General features: G+C 49.0%; 1 protein-coding gene across 1 annotated transcript; it reads right to left on the bottom strand.

Annotated features, from left to right (window-relative positions):
- Positions 1-1,527: 1,527 nt before the first annotated feature.
- LOC146202400 (uncharacterized) lies at positions 1,528-3,900 on the bottom strand. Its single transcript, XM_084588150.1, has one exon. The coding sequence runs from the start codon at positions 3,689-3,691 to the stop codon at positions 2,129-2,131; it is 1,563 nt and encodes a 520-aa protein (XP_084444276.1). The 5' UTR covers positions 3,692-3,900; the 3' UTR covers positions 1,528-2,128.
- Positions 3,901-15,666: the final 11,766 nt, after the last annotated feature.

Genomic DNA, 15,666 nt, shown 5'->3' with positions numbered 1-15,666 from the left:
AAAACATGACTTCTGAGATAAGCGCGAATAAAGTGGTGTCTACGCAAGCAATTAACTTTCCAAATCGGCCGGTAACGGCGACACCTGCATTTCCTTTCTTTTTTATCTTTTTTTTTTTTTTTAAACTTGTGAAAGCTCAGTTTTCGGTGACAGCCGTCTCGTTTGTTCAGGATGTCTTAGTCAATCAGACAGGCCAGCTTCTGTTGGTCCCCAGTGTCCACTTGAGGAATGCCAGAGGTTCGAATCAATCCGACGTCTTTCAGACAGTTGCTTTCCTCATACGTTATCGCCCCATCGCGTGAAGCACTACTAGCTTTGAACCGTATGCCATTCGTGACACTGCCGAAGTGCGTTGATACCATTGGTCGGCGAAGAAATGCGATGCCAGCCGCATCTCACTTCTTTAGCGACAAAAAAAAAAAAAAAAAAAAAGTAAAACGAAATCCTGATGCGCTAGGATTCGTTCCGCACGTCGAACAATACTTGTCGATGCGCATGGTGACGCGGGCAGCCGCGCGAGAAGTAGGCCACACGTATATTGCAACTACGTCGCAGAACGACTATGCCTCTTCGGAGCTCGTCTGCTGCTCTCCGCAGAAGGGCCTGCGTGTGGAACGAGTTGGAAGTCAGGTTTCGAGTGAAACTTTTTGTCGTTCACACCGGTATTTCGGAGTGTATACGGTCGCGAAAGTACTTAGTATGGTGAGCTGACAACGGGGCCAGCGTTGCTGCCCAATGCGGTTCTGAAAAGTAGGGCGGCGCAAACGTTTCCTCGTCCGTTCGGCACTTCGCCATAGATACAGCCCAGCTACAATTGATTTGTAGGCCTCCTTGCTGCGATGGAAGATATTGTGTCAATCCTTGTGCGTCAAGCAGTTTGACGCTTTAAGCCTAAAGTCGTGTCGACGACCGTTTAAGCCGACTTGACTTAAGGCTTAAAGCGTCCACTTGGTTATCTATACCTATCATTCCAAACTTCCACCAAACGAGAGGTCCAAACATAAAGGGCGTCAACGCAGGCATAAGCGTGTACAAAGACGGTAAAAAACTGTTGCGCGAGCAGACTGCGCGCGCGGGACGGTCAAATGGTGTCCTCTCGAGTCAAGGGCCGAGCACTTGTGGATAACACTGATAGAAGATATGTGCAAATGGGGGTCTTCCCAGGATCGCAAGCATTCCGCCGTTCAGCATGCACTAGGGCTTACTCTGCTAAATGGGACAAACAGATAAAGGCTGAACAGAGAAGCCTAAACACAGTACACTACATGGGTGTGTGTGCCCGGTGGGTCCCCAGGGGAGCCACAGAGCACCCACGCAAGCACATGCGCACTCGGGCGTTGGCACTTGGACGATGTGAGAAACACACAGGTCCGAGTAAAATAGTGCGCGAATCAGAGTTAGCGCGCCAAATCTGTCTACAACCTGACACGTCACATAATGCTGCGCACCGTAAGGCGCGAAATAAACTCTCCGGAGGTCTTGTTTTCTCAGGTCTTCATTCTATACATGTAATAACAAGACAAATAATTAAAGCAAGTTAAAATGTTATTTATTTTGGAGGATATAAACACTAAAGACCGTAGGAATATCGACTGTCCCATATGACGAGTAAGGTCGGTACAAAAGGCTTTGGAATGAGAAGGGACGAAGTTTGTACATAGTCAAACACGTTGAACAATTTGGCACGACAGACCTGTGGCCTTATTCGCGGTGGCACATCACGCACCTTTTGACAGAAGCGACGCACACTAAAACGGGGCGACGACACGACACAAGATTAAGGAGACAACTGACACTGCACGTCACTTTCATGCTCGAGCACGCTTGCTGCTTCAGGAAGATCTCTGATCATCAGCATGATTGGCAGAGACTAGAAATAAAATAAGGTGTGCGAAACAATTGTGCTTCAGAATGCAAAAGGAATACATTTATCAGCGGCACGCAGAAACAATACACGACCAGTCTTTGATCACAATCACCGGGAGGAAAAAAAAACATACAGCGACACATATCTTGTCACAAAGCACGAAAATTGCATTGAATTTGAGGCGTTTGTAGCCTTTAGCATGCGGCGTCTACTCCAATGTTAGTTTTTCTTCTTAAGGCGGCATTTTATCACAGTAATGAGTCAGCGGTCACCGGCATTGTCGCCTGCTGCGTCCACTTCTTCGTCATCGTCGCTTAAGGACGACCTCCGAGTGATCTTGCCTGCGTTCCAGAACTTCAGCTTGGCTGCTCTGGAAAGGAAGCACTGTAGTCCGTTGGCACTGAGTCCGTGGCCGTGCCTTAGCCGCACGCTCTTGAGACTAGCGAATCCGTTGCGCTTGGACAGGACAGCGGCCAGCGAGTCGGTCAATCCCGTGCAGCAGAAGAGCTCCATATCACGGATGTTTTGGCAGTGCGAAAGGAGAAGCTCGCAGGCCTCCCTCGGCACGGTACGACCGACGCGAGGACGCAGTCTCAGCTCCCTCAAGTTCTGGAACGGCCTCGCCGCTGCCGCCCTCGAGCTCACCGCCGGGCTCGCGCAGCCCAGCAGGATGAACCAGCGCAGCGACAGGGACTCTAGCTCGGGACACATGATGTCAGTCCTCGCGAGATCAACAACGTCGAAATGTTCGAGTCCTAAGCGCAGCAACCTCTTGCCGCACAGAGCGAGCAGGGGCAGCACATCGTCAGTGTACGAAGACGGTAAGGTCGAGCTATTCCTGAGTTCAAGCGAGCGCAGTCTTTTGAGCTTGGCCAACTCTCTGAGGTTCATATCTTCTTGCACATGCAGCACGACCTCTTCCAAAGCAGGAAACCACGCTACCAACCTCTCGACGCTCCCCGATCCCATGGACTGGCCGCTTTGCAGGGCGTGAACGCGGCTGAGCCTCCGGACCCACCAGTCCCGGCGGCCCGAGCTCGCTCTGGCATCCAGGCTGTCCAGCACCGCCTCGAGATACACGCAGCGGATTATTTGGAGGTTGGGGAATGTTTCGATCAGGCTGATGACGCCCTCGCCATTCACGGACGACGGCAGGCGCACCTCCGTCAGGCTGCGTTGGATCCCGAGACCTTCGCTTTGGACGATCTGGGACACGGAAGCAATGTCCTCAGCGTTTATCGAGTAATGCATCACTTCCAGCCGCTGCAGCAAAGGGCATGACCTCACCAGTACTTCTAAAGTGTCCCTGTAGATGTCTTGAATGCGGAGCACACGGAGGTTGCGTGCCGACTTCAATATGCGTTTCACGATCTCCTCGCTCTCCGGTGAGTACATCCACAGCCCCGAAATGGTGAGGTGGCACAGCGAAGCACCATGTTCCTGGAGCATGCTGAGTATGCACTGCAGGTCCGCCGTGCTGCAGTCGTCCAGGCAGCTCAGGTCGAACGACTCCACCCCGCACACCAGCAGCAGCTCGGCCACGCGCCGCACCGCCGGGCTGCGCGCCTCGTCGTCCAGGATGCACTCGAGAAGGTCCTGCCTGACGTGCAGCGGGCAATCGGCGAACGGGTTTTCGGCCAGGGGCGTGACTGGGGTGCCGGGCTCGGACTCCTCGTCCACGCTCTTACTCCAGCGCCAGACGCTGCGGCCCACTTCGTCAAGGCATTGCTGGCGCAAACTCCAGGGTAGCACGATGCGTGGCCGGCTGGACGAGGACGCCTCATCGGCTCTGTCCGCACCGTTTTTGGGGACCGGTGGTGCCATGCCTTGGTTCGAGCGCTTTCTTTTCGTGTTGGGCTGCTCAAGTCGGTGGGAACACTTGCTTCCATGCGGAGGCTGTTTTTCCTTTTGCGGCGCGCAGCCACCTCGACCGGCGATAAAAAGCGGGGAACGCGCGCGGCGGCTGCCTCGCTTCGGATCACGCCGCGTGCACGTGAACAGTCGTGCCGGCGACCTTCTCTTCCAGCGGCGCGCGCTCTGCGTGCCGGGGAGAGACCAACCAGCTGCGGGGAGAGGCGTACGCTGCCGGTTACGTCACGTCCAGAGCGTGCGACTTCCGCCGAGGTCGTCAACAACGCCGCTGCCTTCGCAGAAAGCGTCGTCCGCCGCTGGATCCCTTCACGGGGCCCCCCGAACGCTACGTGCGGTGTTGCTAAGCCAGCGGCCATTACGGTTACGAAGATATCCCCCCGCGCACCCAAACGGGTTTTTGGGCCGATGTCGGTCGCGCTCGGCCCTTTCTCCACCAAAGTTGTGAGGGGGGACACCTATGTGGAAGAGCTCCGCCCTTGAGAAACGCTGTAAGCGGCCCACTCCACTTCAGCCAGAGCGGCTGCACGCAACAAAGGGCGCCATGTTTGCTGCATTTCGTGCCGAATGCACCAGCGCACGTTTAACGCAGCCATGTTAAACTCGAGAACAGCAGAAACTCCGACGCAGTTAGCGGTGTATCCAGGAATTTATTATTGGCTCAGAGGGCCGGGACGTCACACGATAAAACATCTGATATATTGTAATTATAAGGCCGCAATATGACTTAAATGCCATTGTGACATGCAGATCAGCATGACACTAATAAAGCGTCTTCGGCTTTTATCCCGTTAGGTTGCATTTCCAAATACCACAGTACTTGCTAAACATATCAACCCATTACCAGGCTCCACTGTTTTAAGCCCAAATAACTTTTGTGTACTGGTTTAGACAAGTAATAAAGGACAGAGAAGAATGGAAGGTAAATTAATTACTCTGAAAATAAAATTCAGTTGAGGTGGGAATCAAACGCAGGACCCTCACCTTGCGTGTCAGACTGTCCACCGCTATAGTCCGTCGAAGCACATCCCTTCTACTCGGCTTAAAGGAGGCCCTGCCTGTCTTGTGGCATAAAAAATTTGAAATTGCACCATGTCGACAAAATAGAGCTTATGAATTCTTCTAGCAGCGCTGCACTTTTGGCCCACTACAGCGGCTGGAATACCTGATCCTTGTACGAATATATTGGCTGGGTTAGCAGCACCACTCGATGAGAGCAAGTCTTGCTTAGTTGCATGATCCTTTCAGAATTGTTTAGTGCCGTTATCACCCTTGACCGCTGAACGACGATTCGTTATGCCCGAGGGCACCCAAGCATCCTAACCGCAAGCGTGACGCGTTCATGGCTAAATATTTTGCGCACTTCCCGAAACTGTTGAGTGCTCATGTGCTTGAAGTTTAATTGACAGTTGTTCCAGCTTTTAAGAACCGTTTCCGCGTTCTTCGCCTCCAGGGTGGCCCAACACCGATAGAAAATATTCAAAATATCCATGGAGTACATTATTACCTGTGAATAAAAATATAAGCAAAACACGTGAGATTGAGACAAATTATTTTGTGATCAAAAATATTGCATTCTAAAAAAATTTCTAGAACGCTGATCGTGGTATTTTATATCCGGAATGTCTTAAATCTGTGAAATAGCGTCTAGAATGAAACAATATACCGCAAATTACTTGCGCTCGCTGGTAATATAATGTGCTGTATCGGCATTATCAGCATTAGATTACGAGCTATGGTGAGCCTAAGAAGTGTGCATTTGAAATCATATGGAAGACAGACAGATAATATTCAAAGCCAACGCTGGCTTTCCATCATCAAATTAAGTTGTGCCAGTTTAGCTGCACCGTTCAAGCTGAACACCAACAGCGCCGCTGCTCTCACTGCTGTCGCTGGAGTGTAATGTTTTAGCGAGCGTTTAACGTTTGTGCAATCGGATATGCTGTCAGCGAATCCTTTGGCATTGTACCTGAGGAACAATAGGCACTTGTCAGCAACAGAGAAGATGCCTGGCTGTTTGCATAGGAGTCAGGTTGCTTCTCCTGTTGCGCCGGCTGCAGGCTGAGACGGCAAGACAATTCTTTTCGGCGACGGTAGCACGCGCCATGAAAAAAAAAAAAAAAAAAATGTTTAGGAGAAAAATATTCCCAAGAAAGCCCACACTACAGTAAACGGGACTGTGTGCCCACTGAGGGTTCGACTGTGAAGGATGACGTTACCCGCGATATATTAGTGGTGCGGGCGAAGTCTGGCTTTGGACTCTATCTTACATTATGTGAAGGATGGCGGCACCACGGACACACATGCCGTTGAACGCACCTTAAGCCCTCTATATTATATGAGCGCTCTTCCCTCGAATGCTCTTGCTCCATGCTTTTTTTTTGTTTGTTTTTTCATCTGCTGTATTGGAACTTGATATAGGGCACAAACATGTAAATTCATGAACCATTATAGAGACATACCCAGGATTTGATTAAACTTGCCAGGACCTTCTCTAAAAAATCATGTGGGATGCGCGGGAGCTCGCCAGCAGAGTTCGTTTATTGCTGCGGACACGTTTTTGCTATGGGAGCGTTCAGTCGTCCTCACGAGTATGGCGGCATTTGAAGGCAAACAAGCAGCGCGACGCGTAGGCAGCCGCCTCAGAGCGTCAACGCCGTTACGTGTCGGCTGACCGTGAAGCAGCTGGAAATGAGCGTACGAGTAAATGGCAAAAAGCGCGGCCATCTACCACGAGAAAAAAAAAAAAAAGAAAAGAAAAATCTAAAGTTCGGCTCTAAATGTTCATGCGAAGGGTGTCGTTACCGTTGTTATCGTTGTTACCCTCAGCGTGCAGAAGTGCTCGTTTACAAATATAAATTAATTACCTGTTTTTAGTACCTGTGTTACTTATGAAACCATGGCTACAGGGAGTAGGGCTCAAAAAAAGCAGTCGTTGGTGTTGTAGAAGACGGCGTAGAACGAAATCAGAAAGCCGTTTGATACACGTTCAGCTAGCACAGTTTCAAAAGGGTCGATACACAGTAGGAAGACAAATAGACCGTGAAGCGCGCCCGCAAAGTTTGAGCTGCAAAAACAATGATATCATTGACATAAGTCAGGTCGCAGCAAGCTACAAAACATGATTCAAAGCGTTGTGCCGAGCAGGGTGACTAGACTTACTCGTGACACTGACAGCATCCCGGACCGGTCATTGCCCTCCGAGTAGTGTCTAGTTAGCACGTGTCACCTTTGCGAAAACGCTAGCGTGGCTTAGTCACGGACAATTCATGTGGTATTCGTACACTGTCGCTGTAGTCCAGCAGGTCGACAAACACTCCGAAGCAGGAGCTCTCTTCGCTTTCTTCTTTTTGTGTCGCTCTGCCCCGTTGAATAGCAGCCGTCGTGTTATACAGCACATGCACCATACAAATCAGCGATAATTATTCTGCACTTTTTCCCAACATCAACGCACTGAATGTTCCTTCCCATATGCAAAGGTAGTTTTCATTACGCGACTTGGAGGAAGGATCTATTTTGTCTGTGCCCTTATTGTTTCTATCTGTTCTTAGCTATATTATGGGCTAAGCAAAAAAAAATATATATATATATATATATATATATATATATATATATATATATATATATATATATATATATATATATATATATATATATATATATATATATATATAGCAGCAATTACTTCCGGCTTCTATTCCCCTGGACAGTTTTTCAAAGTCTCCAGGGCACGTGAGCGATACTGAGCACTGTACAAGCAGCACATTCAAGAATTGGCAGGGATGGCGAATGAAGAAAGGAGTTGAGCCCGATACTCAATTGCACGTTCGCTGCACAGAGTTCCACTCCCGTGACACATATTTCTCACGTAAAGCTGTTAACATGCGCATGCGTTGTCTGAGGAACGCAAAGGCGCAGCCCACAGATTTGTGAGGCCCATGCGCGCTAGCAAAGCCTTCTGCGCCGCTCTCCTCTGTGCATATACAGTTCCTCTCTGTACCTGAGTATGAGTAGTAAACAGAGTCACCTGCAGCAAACACAGTCTGACCGCTCTTTATCGCTGGGGGAGACCTCGATAAGCGCGCGATACGGACACGGGTACGAGCTGAGACACGCATATACACGCGCATAGGCAAACTATAGCACGCGACTGAACCCTTATAACTGGCTGCCGAGGGCTTTCCGATCTCCATGATGTGTGCCAGAGGCTGATAGCGGATTTGTTTTCGTTTCCGTAAACACTGCAGTCCAAAGAGCGACGTTTATGCAGAGTATCGCAGAACGACTGGTGGTAGTGACTTGTGCGGCTAAGCTCGAGCGTATATCGACACGTGGGCAGTGAAACTACTGGCGTTCGGCCAAGTCCTCTGAAAGCCACCATCGCAATTTGCCGCACTTCCCTTCCAAAGCGACACCAGTGTCTGCCCTGCGAGATTAAGCATGTGGACCGCTGTCAAAGTACGCGACGTGATACTCAGAGCGCACTCCCTTGCTCGTACCTGATCTGTATTACTCCTTCAAAAGGATTTCCACTTCTAGAATGATCCAAATGAAATAGTTTAATAGTTTAGAATGCGAGCGATATTCGCATATTTTTTAGCACCCATCGAGCCAAGCCCACTTCGTCACGCCACACTATGATCCGCGCTACGCGCTCGCATTATTGCGTGTCAGTTGTGGACGGCTGTATTTGTATAAAATTTTGCCGCAAATGCGCCAGCTACGTGTAAGTTCGCGGCTGCAGCTTCCGCGTCTTGCATCCAACGGCTCGGTAATGGGACTGGGGCCATTCCCATAATCTTCCAAAGGGCCGCTTAGTCTGCTTCAGAAGGACCGAAATCAAGTCTCTCGGAGTGTCCTGTGCGTTTTAACGCGATAGAGTATAAAAGGCCTAGTTCTCCAGAAAATCCTGCGTCAGCGACGTCGGCTTTGCGGGCGAAAAATCGCGAGAGTGCGTCTGGGAGGTGATACGCATGTGGGCTGATTGGTCGTCGTGTTGTGTGGCGTCACAAGACTACATGACGTGGTCACGTTGACAGGTGACGCCAACTCGTGATGAGAGGGTAAGGCGGGAATCCAGCCTTCCAGGACCTTCGGATTCCGAGTTAGATATGCTGTCGCTAGGCCACGCAGGCATGCCTGTATGGCTTGGCTAAAACGAGTGTTTATGTCGGATGGTCTTTTACATACTGTGATAGTTTGCGAATGTATGCTAATGAGTATGTGTATAATAATAGCAGCACAACTTAAAAGATTAGTAATTAAGCTAGTAGTAAAGTGAATGGACGCGAACGATGGTCCACAAGGGGAGCCGCAGACGGGAGCCATTAACGCGGTCGCGTCACACCCTTCAATGCAAAGTTTGAGTGTCCCCAATTTTTTTTTTATTTACAGAGGATGCGCTTCCAGAGTACATAATTTATGTTTAAGAAATACTGAGTGACAAATGAATGAAGTAAACCGATACAATGCTGTAAACGTAAACCAAGACGCGAAGCATAAATGGTAACAAAGGCATACTAACTGTATTTAACATGCGCCTGAGAGCTACTCTCCGAAAGGCGTGGGACTTACAGCCTTTGTCAAAAGTGTAGAACCCAAGGGCTCTGCTTCTGAGCTGTGTAGTAGCGCTGATTTATCATTAATGGAGGTCCTTCCCACTAGAGAGGGTAGGACAAAAAGTCTTCTTACCGTCAAGAGATTTGGAACACTGGAAATGCATTACAAGGCGCACTAGGTGGCTCAGAAGCAGACTCCGTGCGCTCTACACTTTTGACGAAGGCTGTATCTCCACGTCTAGACGCTGTGCGCCGATCTAGTCGGCCCTGCCGCGGGCAGGGTGTTCATCGCGGTCTCCACACCTTTTGAAGAAATTCTATACAGCGCATCCATTCGCACAACAAATCCATCGTCTGCGGTGAAGGCCTCCCAGGCACTGCTCCGCTTTATGAAAAGCATATGCCTAATCGAAAGACTATGAGTTTGCTATGATATGACTGTGACGTGATGTGATGTGGCATGTCTGTTATGTGACTGTACTAAATTCAACTACCCCTCTCTCACAACTTTTATATCCACTCATCCCCTCTTCCCCAGTGCAGGGTAGCAAACCGGTTGCTTTTACTGGTTAACCTCCCTGCCTTTCCTCATCTTCCCCCTCCTCGCACGCTGAGGAAGCCAACATCGTCTTCGCAGTCGCTACCAGCCTTAGAGCCATCATTTTCTTCGACTCTCAGAATGCCTGCCCAAACATAAACTGGGTAGCATAAGCCTTTAGGGCCTCATAATCCTCCTCAAACACCCACCCAGTCGAGCTTCTGTGATCTGGTTTCCTGGCCAACAGGGTTTATTAGGAAGGAACCAAGCTGGGTGTCGGCCAATGGGATCATGGACTGCTATTCACCTGTGCTCGCTCATTAGGATTTAAGTAAATATGTTTTACGCTTCCTCCTCGGATGGAAATTGGATTTTATAATTCTCTTCCTTGGTGTCAACGCCAGCTTTGGCGGTTGTTATACGAAGGAAGTGACTTGTCCCCTTCTTATGTTCGTGTTTGTAGCGCTTTTGTTTTCTTAAGATGGAGGAAACATATCATACTCAGGACATAACGGTGAGAATTGCACCCAACGCTCAGAGCTGCACTCCCCGTTTGATGCAGCCTCGATAGTCATTGTCTTCTGAGGCGAACCTGAAGCTACGACACCTGTCGCATTGCGTAAATGTGAGCCACCGTCGCGAGGTAAACAAATTCGCTGGTCGCGTGTGTGTCAACCGAGGAAGCGCGTTGCTCGTGGGAAGCAGAGGCGGTGAAGACGTGGCTGCCGCGCTGCGAATGCCGGAGATTCGCTCCGAAACTGCGCCGAGAACAGGCCTTGAGGCTCTCGTCGCGCGCCAAGGTCGAAAAACAAGCACGATTCTAAGCGGCGTCCGGTCGCCGCGCGACGAAGCGAGGAAGCTACTTCACTATCATGCGGTCTCTGCTTTCTCTTTATTTTTTTTTTAATAAACATATTCTTCCGGAAAGACCTTAGTCCGTGTATTTTCCTGTCCCCGTTTTCCTTTAACAGCTCACTTAAATGCGGATTCTGGGTGTGAACTCGAATGAAAAATTTTACTGTGGGTTGTGAGCCTCCAAACTTGGACAACGAAACTCCCAACGAAAAATGCACAAACCTTTCCTGTACTGAGCATGTACTTTCTAGTCTTTTCGCCTTTGTTCCTGTCACATGATAACAAAAAAAAAAAAAACAGTTGCGCGTTATACGCGATCATGAGACCATGCAGGGCGCTTGAAAAGTGCAACGTTCATGTTCGATACCTTAATCGAGTTACTCAAGAAACATTATGGTGTAAAATAAGTGACGTAACGTGCACCGTTTTCTAATGTCTTCTACCATTGCGATCTCCGTTCTCCGCTGTACGGATCACCGAGTACAATTTTGAGTGATGAACCTACTTCCAGAAATGTGGGCCATATGTTGCCACTGGCGTCGGGTTATACTCGGGCGATGAAAAACGATGTCCATGCTTTGAGTTGTACACACGACAATGTGGGAATCCGATGCCGTTATAAGCAGGCAAACTAACCAATGAACAATATATAACTCGGCATCAAATCAGGTGGCCGGGCCAGCTCTGACGTCATTCAACAATCAGTTCTGGCATGGACAGAGACGTCAGCTTTCAAAGCTTCCTTTTCCTTTGGCTCATTACCGGGAGACCCATTCACCACATGCCACCAGGCCACGTATGACACTCAGTGCAGTGAAAAGCCCGGCATGCGTGCAAGTGAGCGCTTCGAATGGCTAAATTCTCATCTCGCTATTCACGCGTAGCTCAAACAGTACTTCTGAGCAGGCACCGTGCAAGCGCGCAGGCGAAACTTACAAAAGAGCGCTTCGCAAAGAGGCCGCCAAAGCATCGTCCGCACGCCTGTACCATCGAAGCATAAGCGCCTGCAGATCACCAATGTTAATTTTATGCCTAAAATTGCCGCGCATTTCCGCTACTGGATCCATGGAAGCCAATCTGCATCTATGCACGGAGACGCGAACTTTGTGATTCAGCTTGCGGCTGACTCACGACGACTTAGCGACCCGCGGTGACGTTGATCTCGCCGATTAACAGCGGATCTGGTCTTCCTCGCGAGGGCAGGCTGAGCGTTCCCCCTGATTGCCACGCCAGGTCGCTCCGCCGCGCGTTTGGCAACCGGTTTGCTGGGCGTCACAGTACGTTGCGACAAACCCTTGAAATGAGTCACCGCACGTGTTACTGACGCAAGAAACACGCGTCGATGAAGTTATCTTGCGCGTGCTCGCTACTAAGTTTGCGATGAATTCATAAGGCCAGACCGGAACAGCTAAGGCGGGCTCAGCTCTAATTGCCGCCTTGTTGTATGTTATGATGGTTCCAAACTCAGTGGCAACATTAAATTTCCGGCGAATTTGACGTAGACATATAGCCCTACGGCAAACTAAACGAATTCAATTTTTTTTTTCCCGATGCACAATTCGTTGCGCAGTAAACGGCTGTTTTCGAGGCTCCGAAGAGGAAACGAACCTGGTTATTGCGCACGCATTTTATAAAGGAAGCGGCGTGTATGCATACATTTGGGCTAGATTCTTTTGCATAAGTGAACCTCCATCAGGTTTCTCTTTCAAGGCGATGGCGGTAAAGACCTGGTTCTGTTGGAAATTCTGCTTTGTTTTGCATTGTGAGCGAAAAATCACGAGCTCCTGGCTCTGCCAGGCGATAGTCGGCAGGTGACATGACGTTGTGTGACTTCGAGGGACCACGTGGTATGGCAGCAGCTGCCATCTCGGGTAGTTCCTTTGAGCTGGGATTCGAACCCGGGACCTTTGGATCCCGAGTCAGGCCACGCAGGCACGTTCATAGGGCTAGGATAAACCAGGGCTTCATATCTCTGTCGGGTGGTCTTGCACATTATTTGGGTAGCTTGCGACCGTACGCTAGTGAACATGTGCGGGATAATATAGACGCAAATTAAGGGATTAGTGACCGAGCGAGTAGCAAAGCGCATGCGCGAGAACGAGCAACCGTCCGCAAGGGGAGCCGCATGCCGGGGCCATTTAGAGGCACCCTAGAGCCATTAATAGCGCTGTCTCGCCTAAATGTTTAGATAAGGAGACCCTGTTTTCGATGAGCCACGTACTGGCCGCTATTATACCTGTTTTTTTTTTCTTTCCTTTTGACAGTCATTTTATCTGCCTTCTAACGCGTGCAATGAGTGGCATTTCTCTGTAAAGAGTCCGCCATGCGCAAGAGCATTTTTCTTGTACCATGTTCCTTTTCAACCAACCTCAGCTGTTAGCACTCGTACCGTCCACTTATGCACGCTAGGTCCTGTCTGAAATCGCGGCTCATTTTCTTAGACAGCTTTTGTAACGATATATTCAGTAGAGTTTCAATCAACGAAATTAAAATTCTCCCTCATTTAGATGAAGCGTTGCGAGGAGGTTATGGCAAAAGGCGCTCTTCCGGATGAGGCAGAGGCATAGCTACTATTTTCTCATCTTTACTCCAACGCAGGCCCATAAGTGTGAATTATTTTTAAAGGACAGCTATTGGTGGAGGAGGGGGCAGATTATTTCTGCTGTTTTGTAGCGATTGACGTAGTAGGACGGCTGATCTCGCGACCAGCCGTGAAAAGTGCCGTGACCTCACTTAGCGAGAGAACCTCTCCTACCAGACGAAGACACGCAGTGCACGTGGTGGTGAAAAACATTTGATTAGAAAATGAGAGTGTGTCACACCACCGTATCGGGGACGCTTCATAAAGAAGAGTGGGCACATTAGCAAAAGCATAAATTAAGAAAAATACAACAGCTGTGGCTGATAAACGCATTAACGGGAAACATAATCGTGCAGACATTTTTCCGTGAACGTTAAAGCCTACTTGAATCCTCACCAGGATGTGTTCAGGCATCGTGGAATCCACAGCAGAAAGGAACATAAGACAAGAACGAAAGGCACAAACGCGCTGAACTAGCAGTCTGATTTTTAAAATAATCGATGCTTTCTGCTGTAACGAAAGGAGTGCACGAATAGAAAACTTCAAGCGTAAAACTTATTGTTCAGGTCAGATGTATGTTCTCTCGTCTTGTGTCTTCGAATTCATATCATGTGAATTCTTGTGATGTGAATTCAGATGAATCCGCATCTGAAGCAGATACAGCTGCAGCATATTAAGGGGGCTCTTCGCTTTTGTGTGCCACCCGTTTTCACCCACCTTTTGGACACAGACTCGAGTTTTTAAATATCGGGTTAAGCATGATTGGCAGTCGGAAGTGCATTTATTAAAAGTGCAGATTGAATGCACCACCGGAAACCTGGCGAATGTGTTGTGCTTTTTTCTAGAACAGCGTTTTCTGTTACTTCGTTCCTTGAAACTTCCGTTAAAGCTTGTTATCCAAGGCACACGTCAATCTGTGCACAAGTTCTAAAAGTGTGTCATAGAAACGAGAAGCAAGGGACTGAAGGAATGTTTTATTGGCTCCATTGTGTCAAACGCTACCCACGCTAATGATGCTCTGTCGCAAAGCTGCTGGGCGTCTCAAATGGCGGCTATTACGCTGAATGCCTTCACAATGTAGTACAAAGACAAGCAAGGCAGTCACAGCACAGACGCGGAAAAGCTGCGCACTAGAGTGGTAATGTGCTCCACGAAATCGTTATAATCACGTACTGAAAGTAAACTGGCACGAAGGGTACGTCCTGAAATAATGCACATTAATAGTCCCTCATTTCTGCCGGCAACATTAACCCGCTAAAAAGGCTGGGTACCGCCTGTCTTGCCCTTGCCTTTCTCGTCCGCTTTTTTTTTTTTTTTTTTTTTTTTTGTGCCGCTCTTGTTTCAAACCTTAGCCATGAAATCCAGTATCACGAAAATCTTTCTTAAATAGCTCGATATATTTCCGAGTTCAAAATCCAAAAGAAGCGGGTGATTTCGGCCCCATAACTAAAGAATTACCTCGAAAAAGTTCTGCCCATACTTATAGGTGTAATCGACTCGCAGTCCATGTGACGGAGGCCGTATTTCATGCATCTTTCAGCATTTATCAGTAGCTGCATGTTTTCATTATCATTGGGCTTTCCCATATTTGGTGACACTTGATTCTCGAACGCAGAAATGCTTATTGAATATTAATCAGTCTCTGGTTAATTGCGTTTTTCATTGCAGCGGTTCAGAAGGAAATTCCGGTTCGATATTTTCTCGTTTCCCGCAGTTCAAGGTTTCTGTACACCTTTACCGAGCGGATCTTGCTAAGGCGGACAGCAAAAAGGTTAAAGTGCGTCAGCCTTACCCATTAATCAAGTTCGTAAACTCCCTTCGCTCTTCCCTCACCTTGACCCCTTTGTCTAAAAAAAAAAAAAAAAAGAGATAGAGCAAATTGGCTCGGAAAAGAGCACAAAGGTCGTCAAACATACCCGTGTGGCTGTCGACGGGCGAACAACGTTTTTATTTTCCAGGCGAACAAGAGGGGCTGAGGATAAAAGCCGGTGGGTCATGGAAAGAGGGAGGGGGACATGCTAGTGCAATGTTGGATGTACACGCGCTTTTAGTTTCCCATCGCGCGGCAGATGCACGCGCTGTTAGCAGCGAGGAACGCGAGCTGGGCAACTATGTAAGGAAAATGAGAGGGAGGGGCGGGTGGGGGGGGGGGGGGGGGGGAGAGGTTCGGGCGGGAGAAGATGGGAGAAACCACAAAACCGACGCCACCAAGAAAAAAAAAATAGCAGAGGAAGAGAAACTGGACCAGGGGCCTGGGTCTTTTGCGTAGGGTAGAGCCGATGAAGCTCGTTCTCGTGCACGCGGCGTTTGTGCTTGCGTGCTGCGCGCGCGCCGCGGTTCCCGGGCGACGGACGGGAAACCAGTGCGCAGGTGGGGTTATTGAACTTTCGTTTGCTCA

Source organism: Amblyomma maculatum, chromosome 1 (assembly GCF_055883805.1).
Source record: "Amblyomma maculatum isolate TAMU_Amacu chromosome 1, ASM5588380v1, whole genome shotgun sequence".
Lineage (NCBI taxonomy): Eukaryota > Metazoa > Arthropoda > Arachnida > Ixodida > Ixodidae > Amblyomma > Amblyomma maculatum.
The sequence above is the reverse complement of the archived record's forward strand: the minus strand, read 5'-3'. Positions and strand labels throughout refer to the sequence as shown.